The 23,272-nt window shown below is 37.2% G+C and overlaps 1 protein-coding gene across 1 annotated transcript; it reads right to left on the reverse strand.

The window, feature by feature from the left end:
• Positions 1 to 996: 996 nt before the first annotated feature.
• On the reverse strand, positions 997 to 22,238 carry LOC132144192 (adhesion G protein-coupled receptor E2-like). The gene is made up of 18 exons (XM_059554961.1): positions 22,140 to 22,238; positions 19,218 to 19,283; positions 14,701 to 14,844; positions 14,490 to 14,618; positions 11,508 to 11,627; positions 9,696 to 9,827; positions 9,558 to 9,607; positions 9,390 to 9,476; positions 9,146 to 9,299; positions 7,765 to 7,881; positions 7,478 to 7,680; positions 7,178 to 7,348; positions 6,893 to 7,087; positions 4,396 to 4,613; positions 2,978 to 3,136; positions 2,722 to 2,893; positions 1,319 to 1,399; positions 997 to 1,217 (listed from the first exon to the last, which is right to left on the reverse strand). Exons 1-18 carry the CDS (start codon positions 22,165 to 22,167, stop codon positions 1,173 to 1,175), a joined length of 2,271 nt encoding a protein of 756 aa, XP_059410944.1. The 5' UTR covers positions 22,168 to 22,238; the 3' UTR covers positions 997 to 1,172.
• Between the last annotated feature and the right edge of the window lie 1,034 nt (positions 22,239 to 23,272).

Consider the following 23,272-nt stretch of genomic DNA (forward strand, 5'->3'; position numbering starts at 1 on the left):
CAGAAAATCACAGAACAATCAGTTGACGACACTTAAATGTCAGCAGATGAAAGTGAAACTATCTACTCGTCCAGAAAAGTCAATTTCAGCTCCATATTACGAAAGAGATGTGATCTCTGTAATCTTTTAAAGACACATTGATTTCCTCAGTCACCTCGCACCCTCGGAGTCTCTGTCCATCTCTCTCTTAAATGTTCATTTCAGCTTTTCAAGAAGCTTCTCTCCGGTTTTCCCCACGTTTTTGTTGTCCTTTTCAGAGTTTCCCAGAAATCCCAGCACTTTCACTCACTTTCACTCAGTTTTATTTGTGTATTCATTAATTCTCTCTGTATTTGCATTGAAAAATATCACGTTTAACAACTTAGCAATCTTCGAGTTATTTAAGAATAATAATACCAGATCTTAATAATTAAATTATTAATTTCAGTTACTAATTAATATCAAACTTGGTTGTTACAGTTAATTCACAAAACCAAAATAACTACTGAGTAGAAATATTAAAGCTAAAAAGCAAATAAATAAATCAACACCGTTCCTCAGTAAAGATGTTTTTGGTTCGATTATCAGCGTAATTACAGGAAAATGAAATCTTTTAAAAAATACATTTTAAAAACAAAATAAATTCAGGAAATATTAGTATACAAACATGTTTATCATTAAGTTTTACAATAACAGCCTTTCTGATGAGATCATTTATGTATTTTAAAGCCATCACAAACAAGACTACAGTTATAATTTCATTTCTCTTTCTAGTGTTTGTGACAAAATCAAACCAAGATAGCCATCAACACAATAAAACATATCATTTTATCATTTTACCTGCTGCATTATATACATTTCAGATTTTCTTCTTGCACAACAGACAACACGCAAAAGCCAAAGCACTATTTTGTTAATTTAGTGTTGTGAACCATTTTAGCCGTTCAGATGACAAGCTTATAACTGTAAATAAAGCATATATATATATATATATATATATATATATATATATATGATGATCCAATATCAGTATTCTTTCTAAAGTTCAGCAGTTTTCAGATCTTCTGATTGGACAGGAATAAGGAGGACGAATTGACGACCTCCTGTCAAACTGAAGCTTTGTGGATAATCTTAATTTTTACACAAATGTTCAAGTGTTTAAGGGTTGGTAAAATCAGAATACGACAAGTGCTTTATATCTTGGACTCTCCTGTGCTGTTCTCGCTCCGTAGAGGTCTCTGTAAGAGTCAGAGGAAGAATGAAGAAGCTGAAGAACCAGAAACACTGCTTTAATGTCTGAAACACTCTCTCTCACACACACACACACACATTAACACACCTGACTGCTGCTGGTACTGTATTCCACTTTCTTCTTATGTGGACACATTCGGACAAACAGGGTGTAATACTCCGTCCTGACCTGAAGGGATGCAAACTAAATTATTTTTGGCTAAATAAATTACAGGTATTTCTGAGCAGCTCCAATCATATGCATTCAGACTAATGGACAACCAATATGGATTTCTTTTTTTGGCTGATGCCGATATATTAGAAAGCAGGGTGGCATAATATAATATGATATATGTGACCCTGGACAACAAAACCAAGTCTTAAGTGTACATTTTTCAAAACTGAGATTTATACAACATCTTAAAGTTGAATAAACAAGCTTTCCATTGACGTGTGGTTTGCTAGGAGGACAATATTTGTCTGAGATTCAACTGTTTGAAAATCTGGAATCTGAGGGAGCAACAAAATTTAAATATTGAGAAAATCATCCAAATGAAGTTCTTAGAAAATGCATATTACGAATCAAAAATTAGGTTTTGATATATTTATGATAGGAAATTTACTAAATATCTTCATGGAACATGATCTTTCCTTAATATCCGAATGATTTCTGGCATAAAAGAAAAATCAATAATTTTGACCCTCACCGTGTGTTTTTGGCTCTAGCTACAAATATACCCCAGAGATTTTAGACTAGTTTTGTGCCCCAGGGTCACATATATGATGTTACACTATGTAAATAACATGCATAACAATGAACGACTGAAATTTACAGTTTTTATTAATTTTGTAAATTGTAAAAAGATTGTATCAGAAACTAATAACTTGAACTTGACCAAACATAAATCTGTAATAATCCTAATGTAGTATTTGTCACAAATAAAGAAATGGTTTAAATCATGAATAAAAAGGAAGTAAATGCTGTAACCAACAGTTCACCCCAATAAAGCACTGGGAATATGCATGAAGTAAATATAACTTGGATACAAACTGAATATAAAAATTGGATACAGCACAGCACAGTAAATCAAGGATTTAAACATTATGCTCAGCACTGTCAATCCTAGCACTGTCAAAAGGTTTAGTCGCTTCCTAAATAAAAGCTGCTTGTAACACTTATCGGCCAACAGCAAAATTTTATCGGTCAATGCCGATAATTTAAAAACGGCAAATATCGGTAAACCACTCATTCAGATTGCTGTGGTGCTTCTGCATAATTTTTCTTAAAGCTTGAAGAATGTCATGAACTGCCATCATATAGACAACCACGAGTGAGATACTTTGTAAATTTCTCCTTGTGGTTGGAAAAGTGTGACTAAATAATATCAGAATTTTTATTTTTAGGTGAACTATTACTTTAAACCACTGAGAAGTTAGATCTAAAACAACCCCCTGTTAGCATACGTGAGTGTGTCACCATGTGGTTTCTGAGTCATGATGTGTCTTAGATACCGGTTTGGACAGCAGGCAGTGCATGATGAAGATGAACGCCCCCTGCAGGCTGTTTAAAATCGTGAAGAGGTACAACATGACTTCAGTCCCGTCCTCCTGGAAGAGGAAGAAGCCGAAGACCCACGTTCCTCCGAGAACACACAACTGAGCCACAGCGGTCACCGTGAAACTCCTACACACCAAATATACTTCATCAAAACCACTGACAGGAGGAAAACATGCCTGAATCAGTTTGGGGATAAGAACACACTCAGACCTGATCTTGTGGAGGCTGGAGAGGTCTGGATTGAGGCTGGAGAACTTCTGGGCCAGTTTCCAGACAGTGATGATGAAGAAGAAACAATTGAGGCTAATGACGATGCAGACGGGCACGAAGAAACTCAAGATGAAGTAATGATCGAGAGAGAGCCAGCAGCTGCAACACACATCAGGATAAGATGATGAATACGACATACAAAAGACTCGCTCATCCCTCATTCACATTACCTCCGACTCTATTAAAACCTGTACCATCCAGAGCTATTTTGATGTCCTTTATATACTATTAAAGATCGTTTTTATTTTTATATTTTCATTTTAAAGATTTAAGTAAATGTGTTTTTTTTTTCATTTATTTCGTTTTTTAAATATGGTTTGCATTAATAATTTGACACTTTCTTTTGTAATTGTTTATAATTTGAGTATTTCTATATACGTTTTTATTAATACTGATTTCGGTTTTAGTATAAGTTAATTTAAATGAAAATGAAAAATGCTACTAGTGGAAATAAAACGTTTAACTTTCTTATATTTTATTTCAGTTAACGGTTATTTTTCAAGACTATATTTTCAAGGGTTTAGATTTCGTTTTAGTTAATGATAATAATCTTCATGCCCTACTGACTTTCTTTGCTCTTCCACAGAAAGTTTAATTTTATAACAGATGAATCCTGATAAGATCTTGCTTGTGTCTCTTCCTCCTATTCTGTCATTTACGGTCACTGCAGGCACAGAAACATGTCACCCACCCATGAAAGTCATTATGATGATAACAGATTGTGACTGGAACGGCATTACATCTCAGACTCTGTGAATGATTAAACTGGATTTACAGCTCCTAAATTGATGTTTGACCATGAGGCGGCTGAAGGAGTGTTTCTGAAGCCTAGATATGAATTATATTTTGCTGTAACTGAACAAAAGACGACAGAAACACTTTGAATGATGACATTCAAAAAGAACATTAAGACAATAAACTCTCTATTGTGGCAATGTTTATATGTGTTCTTAAAACCACCTCTGGTATTTTAATAATTAAGTATATTTATAATCAATTGCTAATCGACATTACAGTCTTTATTACAGTTTATAGAATGTAAGATGCAAGGCGCGTGTTGTTATGTCAGGTGTTTCCTCATCTCAGTGCACACACAAACAGAGCCAGCTTGGAGAGACATTAAACGCACAGTAATTATTTAACAGAAAAACCCAAATTGGCTCTGACGGGTGGAACTCTTCATTCTTTTGCTGTTGATTGTTTTGAATACTGCACATGAACAGAGGTGTCACCAGATGTTTGCATAATTTAGACAAATTGTACCAGCGTACTTTGAGATCAAAATGCATACCAAAGTTATATAATGCCTTCTGCAGACACACTTCTACATATAAACAGTGCTGGATGCAGACACTCACTGTCTACTGGTCCCATATCCTGCTGGGAAGGCGATGGCAGAGATGGTGACGATGATGAGAGGGACTCCGTATCCCACCGCACACATGTAGAGATGCTTTAATGTGGTGTGAAACACCAGCACAACCATCCGGTAGAGCTGAACCCCCTCCAGCAGCATCCAGCAGAACGCAGACAAGAAGAAGAAATGAAGCAGACCGGCCACAATCCCACACGCTACCTGAGAGAGAAACACACGTCAGGTCATCCTCAGGTTTCTCAAAGTAAATGGGCTGCGTAGTAACTGATTACATGTAATCTACATTAAATACTCATTATTAGATTATATACATTTTAAAATGCTCATAATCAGATTACAGTTATATTTTTGTGGATTACATCCACAATGTTATTCACACAATACCAGTAAATTATTTTTTTAATTATTTTTTGATTCTTCCTAATTAAAAAAAAAATCCTTTATTTCTTGGTTACGCAAATATTTACATTAAATTCTTACCATTTTGCAAACATTACAGTAATGTTACTTTTGAATGTTTTCTAAACATTCTAAAAAATGTAGTAGTAGTCGACCGATATTGGATTTTTTTGACAGCCGATGCAGATATCTTGGAAAACTTCAGCCGATAGCCGAAAAATTTAATGTGTAAAATAAACATACTTTAGATGATAATGTATTTTTCACAAATACATAAATAGTGTGACGAGAGTCCCAACCAACTATCAGCGTTGCCCTGGAAATGGACAGGGAGCACCTGTACCCGCTCGTCACAGGCTGATCGGCCACAGCTGCGGCTCGTTCGGCGATGGCCAGATAAGCCGTTCAAGGCATGGTGAAGGTGGTGAGACTCCTCTATGCTAGAGACTAGCATGCCTTCCCCTCTCCTTTCCAGACCTCCTTTTTTTCCAGTTCGGCGGCTGCTCCTCCCCTTAAAACGGAAGGACCCCTGCAACGTCTGGTGGAGGTCATGAGTCCCTGCTGCTGATAGCCTGCATCTATGGTGACACGCGGCAGGTGCCAGCCCGCCGTGTAACTAATTCAGCATCCCCTGGAAACTGTCCCATAGAAGTTGGGATGGTAAAGGATCTGCCAGGGCCGGTTCTGCTAGGGAGGGACTGGGCAGGATTTGAGACTCTGTTGGCCGCCACCACGCAGCCTACCAGCCCACGGGGGGCCGCTGGGGCCAGCGCGCAGAAAAAAACTCTGCTGCCCCTTCTCTTGGCCTCGGATAGCGGGAAAGATGGTGGGAAGTCCCCTTCCCAAAATCCTAATCCCAAGACTGAGACCATATTGCAGCTAGCGCATGCCCATCCCTTGGCAGGGCATCTCGGCATGGCTAATACCACTTAACGCATCTGGGCTCGATTCCATTGGCCCGGCCTAGAAGCCGAGGTAAAGTGGTTTTTTTTCAGACGTGCCCCATCTGCCAGAAGACCTCCCCGAGACCGCCTCACCCCACACCACTCATTCCGCTGCCCATCATAGAGGTGCCGTTTGAGTGCATCTGGATGGATGTGGTAGGGCCGTTGCCAAAGTCAGCCCGGGGACACAAGCACACCCTGATGATCGTCGACTACGCCACCCAGTACCCGGAAGCAGTGCCCCTCAGGAAGGCCACTCCCAAGAACATCGCAAGTAAGCTGTACCTTTTCTTTAGCTGAGTCGGCATCCCAGCGGAGATCCTGACCAATCAGGGAACCCCATTTGTGACCCGAATAATGACTGAGATCTGCCGGCTGCTCTGGATAAAGCAGCTACAGACAACCGTCTACCACACCCAAGCAGACGGACTCGTCAAAAGGTTTAATTAGATGGTCATTTTGCAGTGGAGTATCTCTTTATAAAGTAAGTAAACACTGTAACCAACAGGGCACTCAGTATTCTGGGAAGTTTATGTCCATTGGGAAAGATATTTTTCAAATAAAGCCAGGGTAACACTGATTTAACAAACAGCACACAGAAAAAATGACATGAATATGACAGTGGGCAAATGCATAAAGCACAGCATAATATGAAATAATGAGTTTAAAATGTTTAAAGCGTTCAGGTCACAAAGACCGACCGTCATGCAGAGAACACATGATCAAGCTGGATAAAAATTAACAATCTTCACAAGATCTCAAAGATGGATTTGAGTAAGTTTGCAAATTAAATGTTCATCAGCCATTCAAAGATTGGTTTAAATTATATAAATACGTATTTCCTTAATGCTGATGGCAAATGAGAAATACATCGGCCTTGGCGATATATCGGTCGACCACTAATATCTAGTAACATCCACCAACAACTGTTTCAGGTAAACAATCCATGAATTAATTAAAGTTGTTTTTGTGCTTATGTTTTGAGACCATAATTCAAGAGCATATAACTTTGAACACATGTTCTATTAAAGTTACTGGAAGAATGTTTGTTTGTAACTTTGAGAGAACCTTTCCGAAATGTTGGCCAGACTTCTGTTAATGTTTCCTGTTAGCTGTAGTTTTTGCACTCAGACACACCTGATTGTGAGTACTGGTGATCCCACAGAGGAATACGAGGTCTGCAATGAAGAGACAAATGCTCAGATGGAGATGAATGCTGGTTCGGGTTCCTTGGATGGAGCGGCAGAACTTGAACGTCAGAATACAGAGAAACAAACAGACCAGAGACAGAGCCAAACCCACTTGTGTGATCAACACCAAATCAAACGAGTCCTGGAGTAGAGGAAGAGGGAAAATCATCAACATTTAATCTAGAATCTGAATTAAATATGTTAAACCCCTGTTTCTGGCTCACAGATGTACCTTGACAGGATAGAGAGCCATGAGCACAGCGAAACTACTGAGATGAGAGCAGGAACACACTGTATGAGTGCTGTTAGACCACGACTCCTTACAGCCCCGCCCAGACCACGCCCCCTCAATCTCATCCCAGTACACACAAGAGTAAGCCATGCCTTCAGACTCGACTCTTTCCTGAATATTGATTGACAGTTCAGAAAACGGAAAAAAAAATACATGAATGTTAGATTTTCTGAAAATGAAATGTGTGTGTCTCCAGTGAGATCTTGTGCTGGTCATAAGCTGATCTGTCAGTATCTTCACCTCCACGTGTCTAAAGACGAGCGTCACCGACTCTGACAGCTGCTTGGTTTCTGCATTACTGACGACGGCTGTCACCACTTTAGAGTTGAGTTGATAAGTGACACTTGTCTCTTTATCGTCTGATCTCTCATTGCTCATCTTGTGGAGCAGATCACTGGATGAGTTCAGATCTTTATAACTGACCAGAGCCGCGAACGCAAAACCTGTGAACAAGAGAACATTCACATCTCCTCATGAAAGTGCTGATGGTTTCATTGGTACATATATGTGCACATGTTTATTTGTACCTGGATATGATTTGCCTACAACTGTTTCCCAGCTGGTGCTGAAGAGGGCGGAGTCTGTGCTCAGAGTGACACGCCCACTGGGCGGAGTCTGACCCCGCATGACTGCAACCTCAGCAACTGTCAATCACATGATCACACAGAACTAGGGATATGCCGGTATCAAATTTTCCTGTTGCGATTAATTACCCTTGCTTTTATCACGGTATAATCATGGTATTGAAAGTAAGTTTCAAATAGGGGTCATAATACAGTATAACAAAAATAACTGAACATTTAAATACAATAAATCAATACAGAAAAATATAAAGTTAAAAGTTTTACACAGATTAATGTGCAAAAGAACTATAAAGACCAATAGTTATTACTTTACAAGAAGATGTCATTAGTTAACCATTAACATTCACAATGAGCACTTTAGCACTTTAGAGTCTTAGTTCATGCTATGTCATTAAATAACACAGTTGCATCTTTTGATTTTAACAATGTCTTATTAAATATTGGAATATCTAAGATTAATGAATGTTCAGAATAATTTTTCATTGGCAGTTTATGTTAACTAATTAATTATCTAATGTTAACTAATGAAGCCCTAATGTAAAGTGTGAATTAACAATAAAGAATCTAAACTCTAGGGCATGTTGTAGTCCAGATTAAAATGAAAAAAAAAAAGTTAGAAAATAAATAGCCTATTAAGTCTAAACATTTAAGTATTTGACTGTGATGAACACCATTGCAAATCCACAATTTTGAATGGCTATTTAAATACATTTTAGAAAGTAGCACAGCTGCTTTATTTATGGGGTTTCCAGAGTAAAGGCTGCTATTTTTCTGCAGTTTAGCTCCATCTGCTGTCAGAGAGTGAATGTGTTTTCATTCAGAACGTCTCTCACATGTTCCCCATGTGTTTTTTTTTTGTTTTTTTTACATCAGAGCCACTTGTGTCTTTTAAGCATCATACAGCAGTGTTGTGCATTTTGACCAGCTGATGGGAATAGTATTCTTAAAATGCATTCCAATGTCTGAATAATTTGTAATATATATAATTATTCACGGGATTTAGAAGTGCCCAGGATAACAATATTGTGCATATTAATTACCGTGATATATCGCATCAGTGAATACACCGCACATGTCTGTACAGAACTGATTTCAGTCTTAAACAACAATTACAAATGTGTGAAAATCTGTGTTCATAATAAAACAAAATTTACACAACAGTATTTCAGTGTAATCAGAGTTTCTGCAGGTTTTATGAACGTAATTTTACACATCGCATCTAAAGTAAAGTATTTGATTTAGGAATGTTTAGATCTTTTAAAATATTTTCACTGATTGAAGACCAGAAACACAATGAATATGTGTAATGCATGTTGTTTCTCACTGGTGTTGTGCGTCTCCATCCTGGTCACAGGGTCTTTCAGCTGAGGTCCAATCAGACGCATGCTGTTCTCCACCGCGTCCAGACAATGATTCAGCATCTTCCCGTCAGCAATGTTTCCACCCGACAGCAGCTCGTCGGTGAAAGTAAACAAATTCTGTCAAACAGTGAGATTTAGAGGAATATTCCCGGTCAAACTGAGAAATGCAGAAGCAAGCAGAAAGAGCAAGAGGGCTGTTTGTTTCACCTCCAGTAACTGCTCTCCTGTCTGATGGCCGTTTGGGCCACGCAGAGACTCACAGCTGCTCCTCAACAGCGCCAGTAAAGTCTTCAACTAGAAGAAACACAGAAACCAAACTCTGAAGACTAATTGTTCACTAAGTTCTAGCAAAATAATCATGAGGAGTCATTCTACCTTTACAGGCGTGTCCTCTGTGTCAGACTCAAAGTGGTCGCAGCTCATCTCTGCACACCGCAACAAAACAGTTCATTGTTTCACACAGTAGCAGCTACACCATGAACACTGATATGCACATACAAACTGAACGCTCACCAGTGCATTTTGATTGGCTATTGCCATAGTTACTGTAACCCTCGTGGCATTTACAGCTGTAGCTGCCCTGATGATTGGAGCAGTTGGCGTTTGTGCCACAAACATCTGGAACATCTTTACATTCATCTTTGTCTGTGAGAGAGAGAAGACGTATGAATGTCGATTCCTATTATTATATTGTTTTATTTATTTAATATTGTTAGAATTTAAATCAGGATGGGCAAACTTGACCTTTTCAAGTCACAGACAAGTCTTCAAGTCAAATCCCAAGTCCTCAAAGAGGATAATTGTGCTTTAGTGGTGAACAAGTGCTGTTATTGAGAAATACAGAGGATCAGATGTTGATGTTTGATTGGTTAAAATTATGTCACCAACATGGAGATCAGTGTTTGCTCTAGTTGGGCTCTTGATTCTTGATTTTCTGTTTGATGTTTCTATGTAGCAATGTGTGAGGTGTTGTGACACAGAGAGATCAGTATTATGCAGTGAGCAGCTATTAGCTGTTATTTATATGATGAGTCATCAACATCCATCATCTCAACAATGGTAACAATCAACCAACTGCTTCATGCTGCAATGCATGCTTGGTAAAACCATAGTAAAAATTACCATTCTGCACTGCAGTAGGAAAAAATGTCACCACTGTTGATGATTGTATATTAAGTGTTCATGTCTAAAAGCCTGAGCCGGTAGAGTTCTTTTTTTTTCAACACTGAAGTATTACTCTGTTATTTGTTTAGTGGGACTTTTTTTCAGTAATAGTTGAATGCCAGTCAATATACTAAAGAGTCACCACCTCATAAACTTCATTCATCATGAGTTATAATCAGAAAGTGTAATCTCATCTACTACTTCAAGGTTTGATTCAGCAAAGCACAAATGTTTGCTGTGAAACAACATGGCAATTGTTTAGAAGCAAATTACTTTGAATTATTAAAAGGGTGAAAAGGCCAACTAAATTAAGTGACGTGACATTCAGCCAAGTATGGTGACCCATACTCAGAATTCGTGCTCTGCATTTAAACCCATCCAAACACACAGAGCAGTGAACACACACACACTGTGAACACACACCCGGAGCAGTGGGCATCATTTATGCAGCAGCGTCCTGAGAGCAGTTGTGGGTTCGGTGTCTTGCTCAAGAGCACCTCAGTCGTGGTATTGCCAGCCCGAGACTCAAACCCACAACCCTTGGGTTAGGAGTCAAACTCTCTAACCGCTAGGCCATGACTTCATCAAACACTGATCTCCATGATGGTGGCATCATTTTAACCAATAAAACATCAACATCTGATCATCTGTAATTCTCAATAACAGCAGGTGTTCATCACTAACGCACAATCATCATTTAAATGGTCGCTTCATTATTTCATTAACTTTAAGTGTTTGAGGACTTGGGAATTAACTTGAGACTCGTTTGTGACTTGAAAAGTCCCACTTCTGCCTTCTAGTAGTCTTGAATTGGGCAGCACAACTGTTTTCAACATTGATAATGACCAGAAATGTTTCTTGAGCAGCAAATCCACATATTAGAGTTATTTCTGAAGGTCATGTTACACTGAAGACAGGAGTTATGACAAATAATTACATTTTGCATTGTATTTATATAGGAAATAGTTACTTTTTAATTGTTATAATTTTTCACAGATTTTACGAACAGATAATAACTGATTGAACTGTAATGTAATGAGATGTTATAGTTGGACGTGACAACAGACACACACAGCATGCTACAATGGTTGTGTTCAGCACCCAAACACACTGGCGTCAGTATCATTCTCCATCATTAGCAGCAGCAGGACAGATGCTCACCTGTACAGGAGCCGTTCTCATGTTTGAGAAACCCTGGGGTACAGATGCAGTGGAAGCTGCCAAGTGTGTTAGTGCAATTGCTGTGAACTTCACACACTGAGGACACACACTCATCCACATCTGCAGCCGACACACACACACACACACACAGAGACAAGCGTGTTCACATGTAAAGTAGTTAAATGATAGCAGTTAGCGAGAGACGCTGGGAAACACAATTTATCGGCTTCATGTGCAAACATCTAAGTGAACTTTGTTAATGATTGCATCAGCCAGATGAGGTTATGTCGAGGCAACTCGTTCTGTTTGCAAAGTCTCTTTTTCTATGACAAACCCAAGATGATCTAAAACTTTTGTCAAACATCAGAGCTCACTGCATGAGATGCAACATGTCATAATGCAACTCACCTTGATCTATTTCTGGAATAATAATAATAATAATAAAAAAAAAATAAACATCCTTTCTATCAGATGTTTAAACATGTTTTGCAAAGGCAAATATTATGTTTTCATTGGCTAGGTGATAAATTAACGGTACTTGCATGCAAAGTCATATTGAAAATAATGTTGAGAAGTAGCACACATAGTTTCATGGCATATAATTGCTTTTTCTTCCTCTGAGCTGGTGGCAAGAACTGATTCTGTGAACTTATATGCTTAAAACTGTCAAATGCATCACATGGATATTGGATGGTTATAATCAGGGTCAGGAATTAACCGGGGCTTTGGGAGAAAGCCAACATAATGTATAAAAATCCCTGTGTTTTTATCTATACAGGCCTTTTTATTTATAGATATAAACACTGTAACGGATATGCAGGTCATCGATTCATGGGTTCTGAACTAATGAATCACGGTTCGTTGAATCTAAAACAATGCAAACCTAACACTTTAGATTTTAAACTCAGGCATACAAATGAAACCTCTTTACAGTAAATGCCTGGCCTGGCCCCAGCCTGGCTGGCTGGATTTAAATTATTTACGACACAGGATGAGACATTCCAAAGTCACGTGAGCAGCCTCAAAGGAGAAATTAACTCTCCTTTCAACTTACACACACCCACGCACACGCACACACACACCCACAAATGTTTTATCTTACACTCATCATGTAAATCCTTAATAATGTGTATTTTGAATAGGATTGTGTATTGCATAAAAATGGTTAATCCTTGTTATGTGAAGAGTATAAGTTGATACTTATGATTTGGAAATGTTTCTCCTAATTTTAATGTTCTCAAATAGAATCATGAGCTGTAACCCAACTCCTTCAGAAGTCATAAAACTTTATGACCTAACAAACAGGACAGGAAAGCTAACTCTTAGAAAGAGAATAGTACCCTGTTATTTTCTCAATGAATTTTAAAGGTATAGAATGTATCTCTTTTTGTGCTTAGATGTCTCCCCATATCAAATTGGAGTATCTGCAATTGTATCATGTGTTAATCAAAATTTAAATGTGTATAATTCTGCATTTAAAACATAACTTCATGTTTTGATCATTTATATATGTCACTTTTGGTGTCTGTGTAATCGTCATGCTTTGACGAACTCATTTATCTAAAGCAAATTAATGAAAAATGTATTAATCTGGAATTATGAACGTGCTAGGATATCACTGTTGAAATCTGATAAACCCTAATTTATTAGGGTGGGTGTTTCCACAGAGACAAAGGAACCTTTTCCCGCTTCAGATCGCGGACGTTCATTGGTTGTTCACGCAAACAGAGGCGTGAACCTTTTCAAGCCATAAGAGCTGACCCCGGAAGGTCCAGCTCTCTCTCTTCTCTGGTCCTCGTTCTTCTCGTACGCGCTGCTCGTCCGTCCGCGCGGCCTCAGCACAGGGGCTGAGAGGACAGCCATTCTCATGACTCCTTCGGAAGCTTTCATTTTCGTTGTTTTGTTTATTTTCTTTACTAAGTTTATTCACCTATTCGTCTCTCCACACGAGGAAGACGAACTCTGAAACATTGCTTTCTTTGAACTTTCAAATATCGCGCGATTCCGCAGCAGCCCGGACACAGAGAGGACAAGCCCAGATTGACGCACGCTACACGCCCACGCTGCTTTCGCATACACAAAGAGAAACACTTGCAAGTATCATTCTCTATGGAAATCTTAAATGCTGTTTAAGTTGTCTATAATTTGATTTCTAGGTTGTCTCTCAAGGGTTAATGTCTGTTGGTTTACATAACTGTATTCTCTCATTTATCCTCTTTCACTCTCATTCTCTCCCTCTCCCTCATTTGGATTCCGTTATGTCTTGTACAAAGTATACTGTCTATATTGTCGTACGCGTATTTACTCTGTATAAATCGTAGTTGATGTATTATTAGTTCAATTATTAAATTCCATATACTCCAGATTGTCTGTCTAAGTTGCTCATGTTACGAAGTCAATGAAATGCCGATCTTAGCTACAAAGCTGATTTGTTACTTTAAGTAATATAAATTTTATAAGGACAGGAGAATGGTTTCATGGCCAGAGACTATTTGTCCTGGAATTATAAGAAGTGATAGCGTTACTGAGAATTAATAAGTGAATCTTACGGCCGTTTGCTGGATGAACCACGTTTGATTTACATTAATTTCTAGTAAAATATATCACAATAATTGATATGAAGAATAGAATATTAAAATATTAATGAGTAAATTACAGTGCCTTGTGATGAGTTATTAATATATACAATTGACCTATTTTTCATCTTCAATAATTTTAATGCAACTGTAATATGATATATATATATTTATCATATTCCTGATTAATTACCCAAATTCCCTATATCATTTGAGTTAATTATTATGTACAACCCAGTGCGGCTACAACACAGTTTTAACAACATGGCACTAATGGTAAACAAACCTAATTTCTGGAAGGTAAACACAGACCTTTAATGAAAAAAGGTGATTTCTGAATTGTAAAGATGTTCTTTGGTTTGATTAACAGCCAAAGGAGAAAAACACTATGAGTGAAGCTGCTCACCTTCACATCCTGGGCCTGTTGTTGGTTCATGAAATCCAGGTGGACAGACGCACACGAAGGAGCCGATGGTGTTCACACACTTCATATCACCTATGCATTCACGTGTTTTCTCAATACACTCATTGATATCTGTTGGGGGAAGCAGCTGATATTAGTTACAGTATTTAAATCATAGTCGTGGACTCTTTTATCCCATAATCCTCTCTCGTACCCCTACACTCCCCCGATGTTGCTGTGAAATTGGCTGTTTCTGATCGAAATCCTTCATTACAGTTGCAGTAGTAACTTCCAGGTGTATTGAAACACTGAGCGTGATCACCACACAGACCCGGATTTGTCACACACTCATCTATATCTGTAAGAAAATCAGAAAGGAAACATCATTACAAAGTTAAAAGAGAACTACAGTTACCCAAATTCCCTTGTGTGAGTGACATACAGACAGAAACATATTGTGCTGAAACAAATAAAGTGCTCAGCTGTTGTTTCTTTGTTCAAATCCAATGTAACATTTACAAGATTCACTAGACACCAAGAACAGACCTGGTCAAGAAAAAGAAAAAACAAGATCTGTATAATTCTCTTCATGCATCCATAAATCTATTCACAAGTATCTATTCTTTACTCCATCACAAAAAGCCTCCCATCAAGCCATTTAAAACTCTTTAAAAAAGTTCCAGTCACACCAGACAAAATTAATTGCTTTAAGTACAAACGTTCTGACAGTGTTCATTCAGTGAAAGATCACCCAAACTGGTACCTCATGATTATTTTTGAAGTGATCTGGCCCTTAAGAATGATTTGAACTTGCCTACACTAGTCGTTCAGTGTCCTTTTTTTATTCACTAAAAAGAACTGACTTGTAAGAGTCATTTGAAATGTACTGTTTTAATGTCTCACATTTGGGTTTCAGTCACATGGTCAAGGAAGGGATAAAAGACGACTGTAAATGTTGCTCTAGTTCTTTTCTCTCTTCTGGCTGTTCCTTACTGACTCTTTCCTTTGCTGGAGCTCTCTTCTCGGGGCCTTGCCCTCTCTCCGTCTATTTCTCCCTCTGTCTATCCCCTCCTCTCTCTTTCCTTCTCAGGTAATATTGTAGTAATGCAAGTAAGCAATCTAATGTAAAGGAGCAGTGTAATGTAAAGGAGCAGAGTAATGTAAAGGAGCAGTGTAATGTAAAGGAGCAGTGTAATGTAAAGGAGCAGAGTAATGTAAAGGAGCAGTGTAATGTAAAGGAGCAGAGCAATGTAAAGGAGCAGTGTAATGTAAAGGAGCAGTGTAATGTAAGGAAGCAGTGTAATGTAAAGGAGCAGAGTAATGTAAAGGAGCAGTGTAATGTAAAGGAGCAGAGCAATGTAAAGGAGCAGTGTAATGTAAAGGAGCAGTGTAATGTAAGGAAGCAGTGTAATGTAAAGGAGCAGTGTAATGTAAAGGAGCAGTGTAATGTAAGGAAGCAGAGCAATGTAAAGAAAGCAGAGTAATGTAAAGGAGCAGTGTAATGTAAGGAAGCAGTGTAATGTAAAGGAGCAGTGTAATGTAAAGGAGCAGTGTAATGTAAAGGAGCAGAGTACTGTAAAGGAGCAGTGTAATGTAAAGGAGCAGAGTAATGTAAATGAGCAGTGTAATGTAAAGGAGCAGAGTAATGTAAAGGAGCAGTGTAATGTAAGGAAGCAGAGCAATGTAAAGGAGCAGTGTAATGTAAAGGAGCAGTGTAATGTAAAGGAGCAGAGTAATGTAAAGGAGCAGTGTAATGTAAGGGAGCAGAGCAATGTAAAGGAGCAGTGTAATGTAAAGGAGCAGTGTAATGTAAGGAAGCAGTGTAATGTAAAGGAGCAGTGTAATGTAAAGGAGCAGTGTAATGTAAGGAAGCAGAGCAATGTAAGGAAGCAGAGTAATGTAAAGGAGCAGTGTAATGTAAGGAAGCAGTGTAATGTAAAGGAGCAGTGTAATGTAAAGGAGCAGTGTAATGTAAAAGAGCAGAGTAATGTAAAGGAGCAGTGTAATGTAAAGGGGCAGAGTAATGTAAAGGAGCAGAGTAATGTAAGGAAGCAGAGCAATGTAAGGAAGCAGAGTAATGTAAAGGAGCAGTGTAATGTAAAGGAGCAGTGTAATGTAAAGGAGCAGTGTAATGTAAGGAAGCAGTGTAATGTAAAGGAGCAGTGTAATGTAAGGAAGTAGTGTAATGTAAAGGAGCAGAGTAATGTAAAGGAGCAGAGTAATGTAAAGGAGCAGTGTAATGTAAAGGAGCAGTGTAATGTAAGGAAGCAGTGTAATGTAAAGGAGCAGAGTAATGTAAAGGAGCAGTGTAATGTAAAGGAGCAGTGTAATGTAAGGAAGCAGAGCAATGTAAGGAAGCAGAGTAATGTAAAGGAGCAGTGTAATGTAAAGGAGCAGAGCAATGTAAAGGAGCAGTGTAATGTAAAGGAGCAGTGTAATGTAAGGAAGAAGTGTAATGTAAAGGAGCAGAGCAATGTAAAGGAGCAGTGTAATGTAAAGGAGCAGTGTAATGTAAGGAAGCAGTGTAATGTAAAGGAGCAGAGAAATGTAAGGAAGTAGTGTAATGTAAAGGAGCAGAGCAATGTAAAGGAGCAGTGTAATGTAAAGGAGCAGAGAAATGTAAGGAAGTAGTGTAATGTAAAGGAGCAGAGCAATGTAAAGGAGCAGTGTAATGTAAAGGAGCAGAGCAATGTAAAGGAGCAGTGTAATGTAAAGGAGCAGTGTAATGTAAAGGAGCAGAGTAATGTAAAGGAGCGGAGTAATGTAAAGGAGCAGTGTAATGTAAAGGAGCAGAGTAATGTAAGGAAGCAGTGTAATGTAAAGGAGCAGAGTAATGTAAAGGAGCAGTGTAATGTAAAGGAGCAGAGCAATGTAAAGGAGCAGTGTAATGTAAGGAAGCAGAGCAATGTAAAGGAGCAGAGTAATGTAAAGGAGCAGAGCAATGTAAAGGAGCAGAGTAATGTAAAGGAGCAGAGCAATGTAAAGGAGCAGAGTAATGTAAAGGAGCAGAGTAATGTAAAGGAGCAGAGTAATGTAAGGAAGCAGTGTAATGTAAAGGAGCAGAGTAATGTAAAGGAGCAGTGTAATGTAAAGGAGCAGAGTAATGTAAAGGAGCAGTGTAATGTAAAGGAGCAGTGTAATGTAAAGGAGCAGAGTAATGTAAGGAAGCAGTGTAATGTAAAGGAGCAGAGTAATGTAAAGGAGCAGTGTAATGTAAAGGAGCAGAGCAATGTAAAGGAGCAGTGTAATGTAAGGAAGCAGAGCAATGTAAAGGAGCAGAGTAATGTAAAGGAGCAGAGCAATGTAAAGGAGCAGAGTAATGTAAAGGAGCAGTGTAATGTAAAGGAGCAGAGCAATGTAAAGGAGCAGTGTAATGTAAGGAAGCAGAGCAATGTAAAGGAGCAGAGTAATGTAAAGGAGCAGAGTAATGTAAAGGAGCAGTGTAATGTAAAGGAGCAGAGCAATGTAAAGGAGCAGTGTAATGTAAGGAAGCAGAGCAATGTAAAGGAGCAGAGTAATGTAAAGGAGCAGTGTAATGTAAAGGAGCAGAGTAATGTAAAGGAGCAGAGTAATGTAAGGAAGCAGTGTAATGTAAAGGAGCAGAGTAATGTAAAGGAGCAGAGTAATGTAAGGAAGCAGTGTAATGTAAAGGAGCAGAGTAATGTAAAGGAGCAGAGTAATGTAAGGAAGCAGTGTAATGTAAAGGAGCAGAGTAATGTAAAGGAGCAGTGTAATGTAAAGGAGCAGAGTAATGTAAAGGAGCAGAGTAATGTAAAGGAGCAGAGTAATGTAAAGGAGCAGTGTAATGTAAAGGAGCAGAGTAATGTAAGGAAGCAGTGTAACGTAAAGGAGCAGAGCAATGTAAAGGAGCAGTGTAATGTAAGGAAGCAGAGCAATGTAAAGGAGCAGAGTAATGTAAAGGAGCAGTGTAATGTAAAGGAGCAGAGCAATGTAAAGGAGCAGTGTAATGTAAGGAAGCAGAGCAATGTAAAGGAGCAGAGTAATGTAAAGGAGCAGAGTAATGTAAAGGAGCAGTGTAATGTAAAGGAGCAGAGCAATGTAAAGGGGCGGTGTAATGTAAGGAAGCAGAGCAATGTAAAGGAGCAGAGTAATGTACAGGAGCAGAGTAATGTAAAGGAGCAGAGCAATGTAAAGGAGCAGAGCAATGTAAAGGAGCAGAGTAATGTAAAGGAGCAGAGCAATGTAAAGGAGCAGAGTAATGTAAAGGAGCAGAGTAATGTAAAGGAGCAGTGTAATGTAAAGGAGCAGTGTAATGTAAAGGAGCAGTGTAATGTAAAGGAGCAGAGTAATGTAAAGGAGCAGTGTAATGTAAAGGAGCAGTGTAATGTAAGTGAGTAATATGATGTAAATAGTGATTTATGTGACCAGTTATTTCTTATTAAACTGAAATTGGAGTAAAGATTTTTTGGAAAACCACATCCTGGCTTCAGTCTTCATCTGCTGCTGAATTGTGTTATACACACATAAAGAAACATAAGGAGAACAAGAGATTGATTGGTAGAGTCCTTTACAAATGTAATTATCCATTAAAGTATCAATTGAATGGGTGATCTATCCTCATTAATCATGCTCTGATTTAGAATGAATGTAAAACTGACATCTGAAAGATCAAGAGATCTTTAACAAACATCTTGCAGACATATGTGTGCTATCTGGGATACAGACGTTTACTATTCAAACAACATAATTCATAAATAAAGTCATAATTACCAACACATTTCCTTTTAACAAATGTATATCCACTGGCACATCCACTGCATGATGGCAGAAAGAGACCTGGAGGTGACAGGAAAACAATGTAAAATAATGATATATAAAATGACTTACTGTTTTAAAAATTAGTTGTTAAAATATGGCTGTATAACATCATTGAATGTGCATGCAATTTGCAGTCAAATCGTAGATTCATCAAATGAAGATTTCGCAGGTCCTCAATATTTAAAAGTTAAGGTTATTCCTTTTAATCGCCTCACTTATTTATATTCTCTTCTGGATAAATTATTTTAGAACTGAATACTTAACCTATTTTGTGTGGATGAAAGGATTTTAATCTTACAAAAGAAAGAGAAGCAGAGAGTCCCACCAAACTGTAATATGTTAAGCATATTGCTGATTTTTGCCAAATTTCCCACATGAAAAAAAAAATACTTCAGTAATTAATAGTAAATACTATAGTGTTTTTGAACCTTACTATAGTAAAGTGTAATATACTGTATATATTATAGTATTTACACTTTGTTAATGAATGCTACCGCAAATTAGTATTAGTGAACTGATAAACTTTAGTTTTTACTACAGTAACAGGGGCATAGATTACACGGGGGACGTGTCCCCCCCACTTTTATCATCACGTAAATTCGTCCCCCGCACTTTTTCGGGCAAGTGTGTTCGTATAGAGGTTTTCAAGAGCTGGTGTGAATAAATATAGTTTTAAACTCAAAGAGACAGGATTGTTTGCGAATGACCTGATGTTTTTTTCAGACCGAGAAGGCGAGATGAACATCACGGAGCGCTAAACTCTCCTGCAGTGTGTGTTTCATTCATACTCGAAGACGGAGGGCGCTCTCGCGCAGAGTGTCATACCAGGAAACTCCTTACACTGTATGTGCAACAGCGTCCAACTATCGCTGTACGAAAAGTTGTTTTTCGTTTTTTTCCAAGTCCAAAAAAATCTTCAGCAGGTGATAAAGTATATGCACAATGCAGTACTAATTGACAATAGCGGTTTTCTATTTTAATATATTTCAAAATGTTATTTATTGAGATTCCAAAGCTGAATTTTTTTGCATCATTACTCCAGTCACACGATCTTTCAGAAATAATTCTGATATTCTGATTTGCTGCTAAAAAAAGAAAAGAAAAGAAAAAAAACTCTTATTATGATAATGTTGAAAACAGCTGAGTAGAAGTTTTTCAGGTTTCTTTGATGAATAGACAGTTCAGAAGAGCAGCATTTATTTGAAATAGAAATCTCTTGTAATAAATATAAATATAAATGTCTTTATCATCACTTTTGATAACTTTAAAGAATCCTTGCTAAATAAAAGTATTAATTTCCAAAAAAAATTTCAAAAAAATAAAAATTATACTGACAGTAAGCTTTTGAATGATATAGTGTATAATGTTGCAAAAGATTTTTATTTCAAATAAATGCTGATCTTTGAATCGTTCTATTCATCAAAGAATACTGAAAAAAATTTACTCATGTGTTTTAAATATTGATAATCAGCAAATCAGCAAATTAAGAATGATTTCTGAAGGATGAGACACTGAAGACTGGAGGAATGATGCTGGAAATACAGCTTGGATCACAGGAATAAAATACAATTTAAAATATATACAAATAGAAAACAGTTATTTTAAATAGTAAATATATTTTACAATATTACTGCTTTCGCTGTATTCTGGATCAAATATATTCAGGTTTGGTGAGCAGAAGAGACTTCTTTAAAAACATTAAAAATTTGACTGTTATAAAACTGTTGACTGGTAGGCTATATAGATTACAGAAATGTAATATTGTAATGTTTTATATTATATTGTAATGGCAGAAAAATATATATATATATATATATATATATATATATATATATATATATATATATATATATATTCCCCCCAACTTCTGAAAAGATGGCTACGCCCCTGTACAGTAAACTGTAGTGTATTTTACCCTACAGCGGCAGAAATCTTAGTACACTATTGGGTAATTTGTTTATATTAGTATGGTTCTATTACCATAGCAACTATAGAATTACAACAAATCAATTCAAGTACTTCTCTATAGTACGGTTCACAAACACTATTTACTATAAATTCCTATATTATTTTTTCATGTGGGTGTTGTTAATGTTCGCTAAACTTAGCCTACTTCTACATACAGTTTAAGAGTTTATCAGTTTAAGATCAAATCTGTACATCATTATTGCTATCGTGAAATTGAAACTATGAGTGCTACTTTGACAAACTACGAGGGATTGCTGAACCTTCCTGTGGCTGTAATCATAAACGGTCATATTTACATAAGCTCTTATTCTTCTAAATTGCATTTTGCACAACATTTAAAGAAAGATGTTTAAAAAGGACTACTGTTTGAATACAAGCCAAACTGCTTCTGTGACGAGTCAGAAATAATGGACGCAGCATGCTGAAGACTGTATTCCTCTTCAGACAGAAGACTTTTTGTGAGGGACATGTTTGCACTGGCCTCTACTGCTTTCAAAGAAGGTGGGCTTTAAAGCGATTTATGATAAGATCTGGAAAATGGCACATCAGACAAAAAAATCTCTGTAGGTGTGTCTGGACAGTACTGGATGCGTGTGTGTAGTTCACTTTTTATGGAGAAAAACAAACACAGTATTTTACAATCATTTCAGGACGATATCATTCTTATTATCAACGGCTGTGTTTGTGAGTGTGTGTGTCGAGTTGGAGTACAATGAACGTGATACTTTGCTGTGTACACGCTCTCACGTATCTGGACGAGAATACTCTTTCAAACAAACACACACATATAACGCTCTTACGGTCTCTGACACACATATTCCCAGAAGTCTGGCTCCTAATCCCACTTCAGTATGTCACAAAAACATTCACCACACACGGGAACAGAGTAAAACTAAATCTACTCACCTAAAAGAAATGTCCATTTCAGCAACATCTTAGGAAAGTGTTAACAGTATGTTTTAGCTATGTATTTCTGTAGGCTTTTTGAAGGAATTCCCAAAGAAACTGTTTCTGAAAGACTTTAGCTCTTTCAATGGCACTTGTAGACCCCGTTTCTGACTACAGGACAAGCTCCAAGGAAGACATACAGGTTCATCAGATTCCCTAAAAACATTCCGATGCTGTTGCAATCCTCCTCATCTCAAGACAGTCGTCGTCTTATGGCAAGCCGAATTGACTTTTATTCATTCGCAGGATATGTATTCTTGATATCAACAATTCAATTTCCACTAGTAACAATGTTAATTCTTGATATCAGGAATTATATTTCAACTAGTAACAATGTTAATTCTTGATATCAATTATTTTTAACCTGGGAATGCCAATAGGCAAGCCAAATTAACTTTTATTAATTCGCAGGATATGTATTCTTGATATCAACAATTACATTTCCACTAGTAACAATGTTAATTCTTGATATCAGGAATTGTATTTTCACTAGTTAAATGTCACCATAGGCTTCCATTCAAATTTAATTGTTGATATCAAGAATTGCTTTCTTACTAGTTGAAATTCCGATTTCACATATCAGAAATACAATTCTTACTAGTAAAGACCTTTATTTTTGATATCAGTAATCACATGGTTACTAGTACTGACGTCAATTCTTGATATCAACAATTTAATTGTCACTAGTGACAATGTTCATTTCTGATATCATGAATGTGATTGTTACTAGTAAGAAAGCCATTTTAGATATCAGAAATTATATTGATATCAGAAATTATTTTTCAGATATCAAAAATAACAATTGTAACATGTTGAAATACATTTACTGATATCAAGAATTAACATTTCAACTAGTAACAACTAAATTGGTGATATCAAGAATTCACATTTTTACTAGTAACAAAGTAATTATTGATATCAACAAAGGCAGTTGATATCTGAAATTGTCCTTACAACTAGTGAAAATAGAATTACTGATATCTTAAATAACATTTTAACTAGTAAAAATACGTTTACAGATATGTAGAAATGCCATTTTTACATGTAAGAATAGCTATGGTAATGAGATCGTGAATATTAATGAGATTTTC

The sequence above is a fragment of the Carassius carassius genome, chromosome 7 (genome assembly GCF_963082965.1).
Source record: "Carassius carassius chromosome 7, fCarCar2.1, whole genome shotgun sequence".
NCBI lineage: Eukaryota > Metazoa > Chordata > Actinopteri > Cypriniformes > Cyprinidae > Carassius > Carassius carassius.

Bases quoted from the DNA above. Each gene is read 5' to 3' on its own strand.
- LOC132144192 (XM_059554961.1), bottom strand. From the start codon at position 22,167: ATGTTGCTGAAATGGACATTTCTTTTAG. The intron at 9,828-11,507 runs GTGAGCATCTGT...TCTCTCTCACAG, and splicing joins TGAGAACGGCTCCTGTACAG to ACAAAGATGAATGTAAAGAT. The intron at 7,681-7,764 runs GTACAAATAAAC...TCTTGTTCACAG, and splicing joins TGTAGGCAAATCATATCCAG to GTTTTGCGTTCGCGGCTCTG.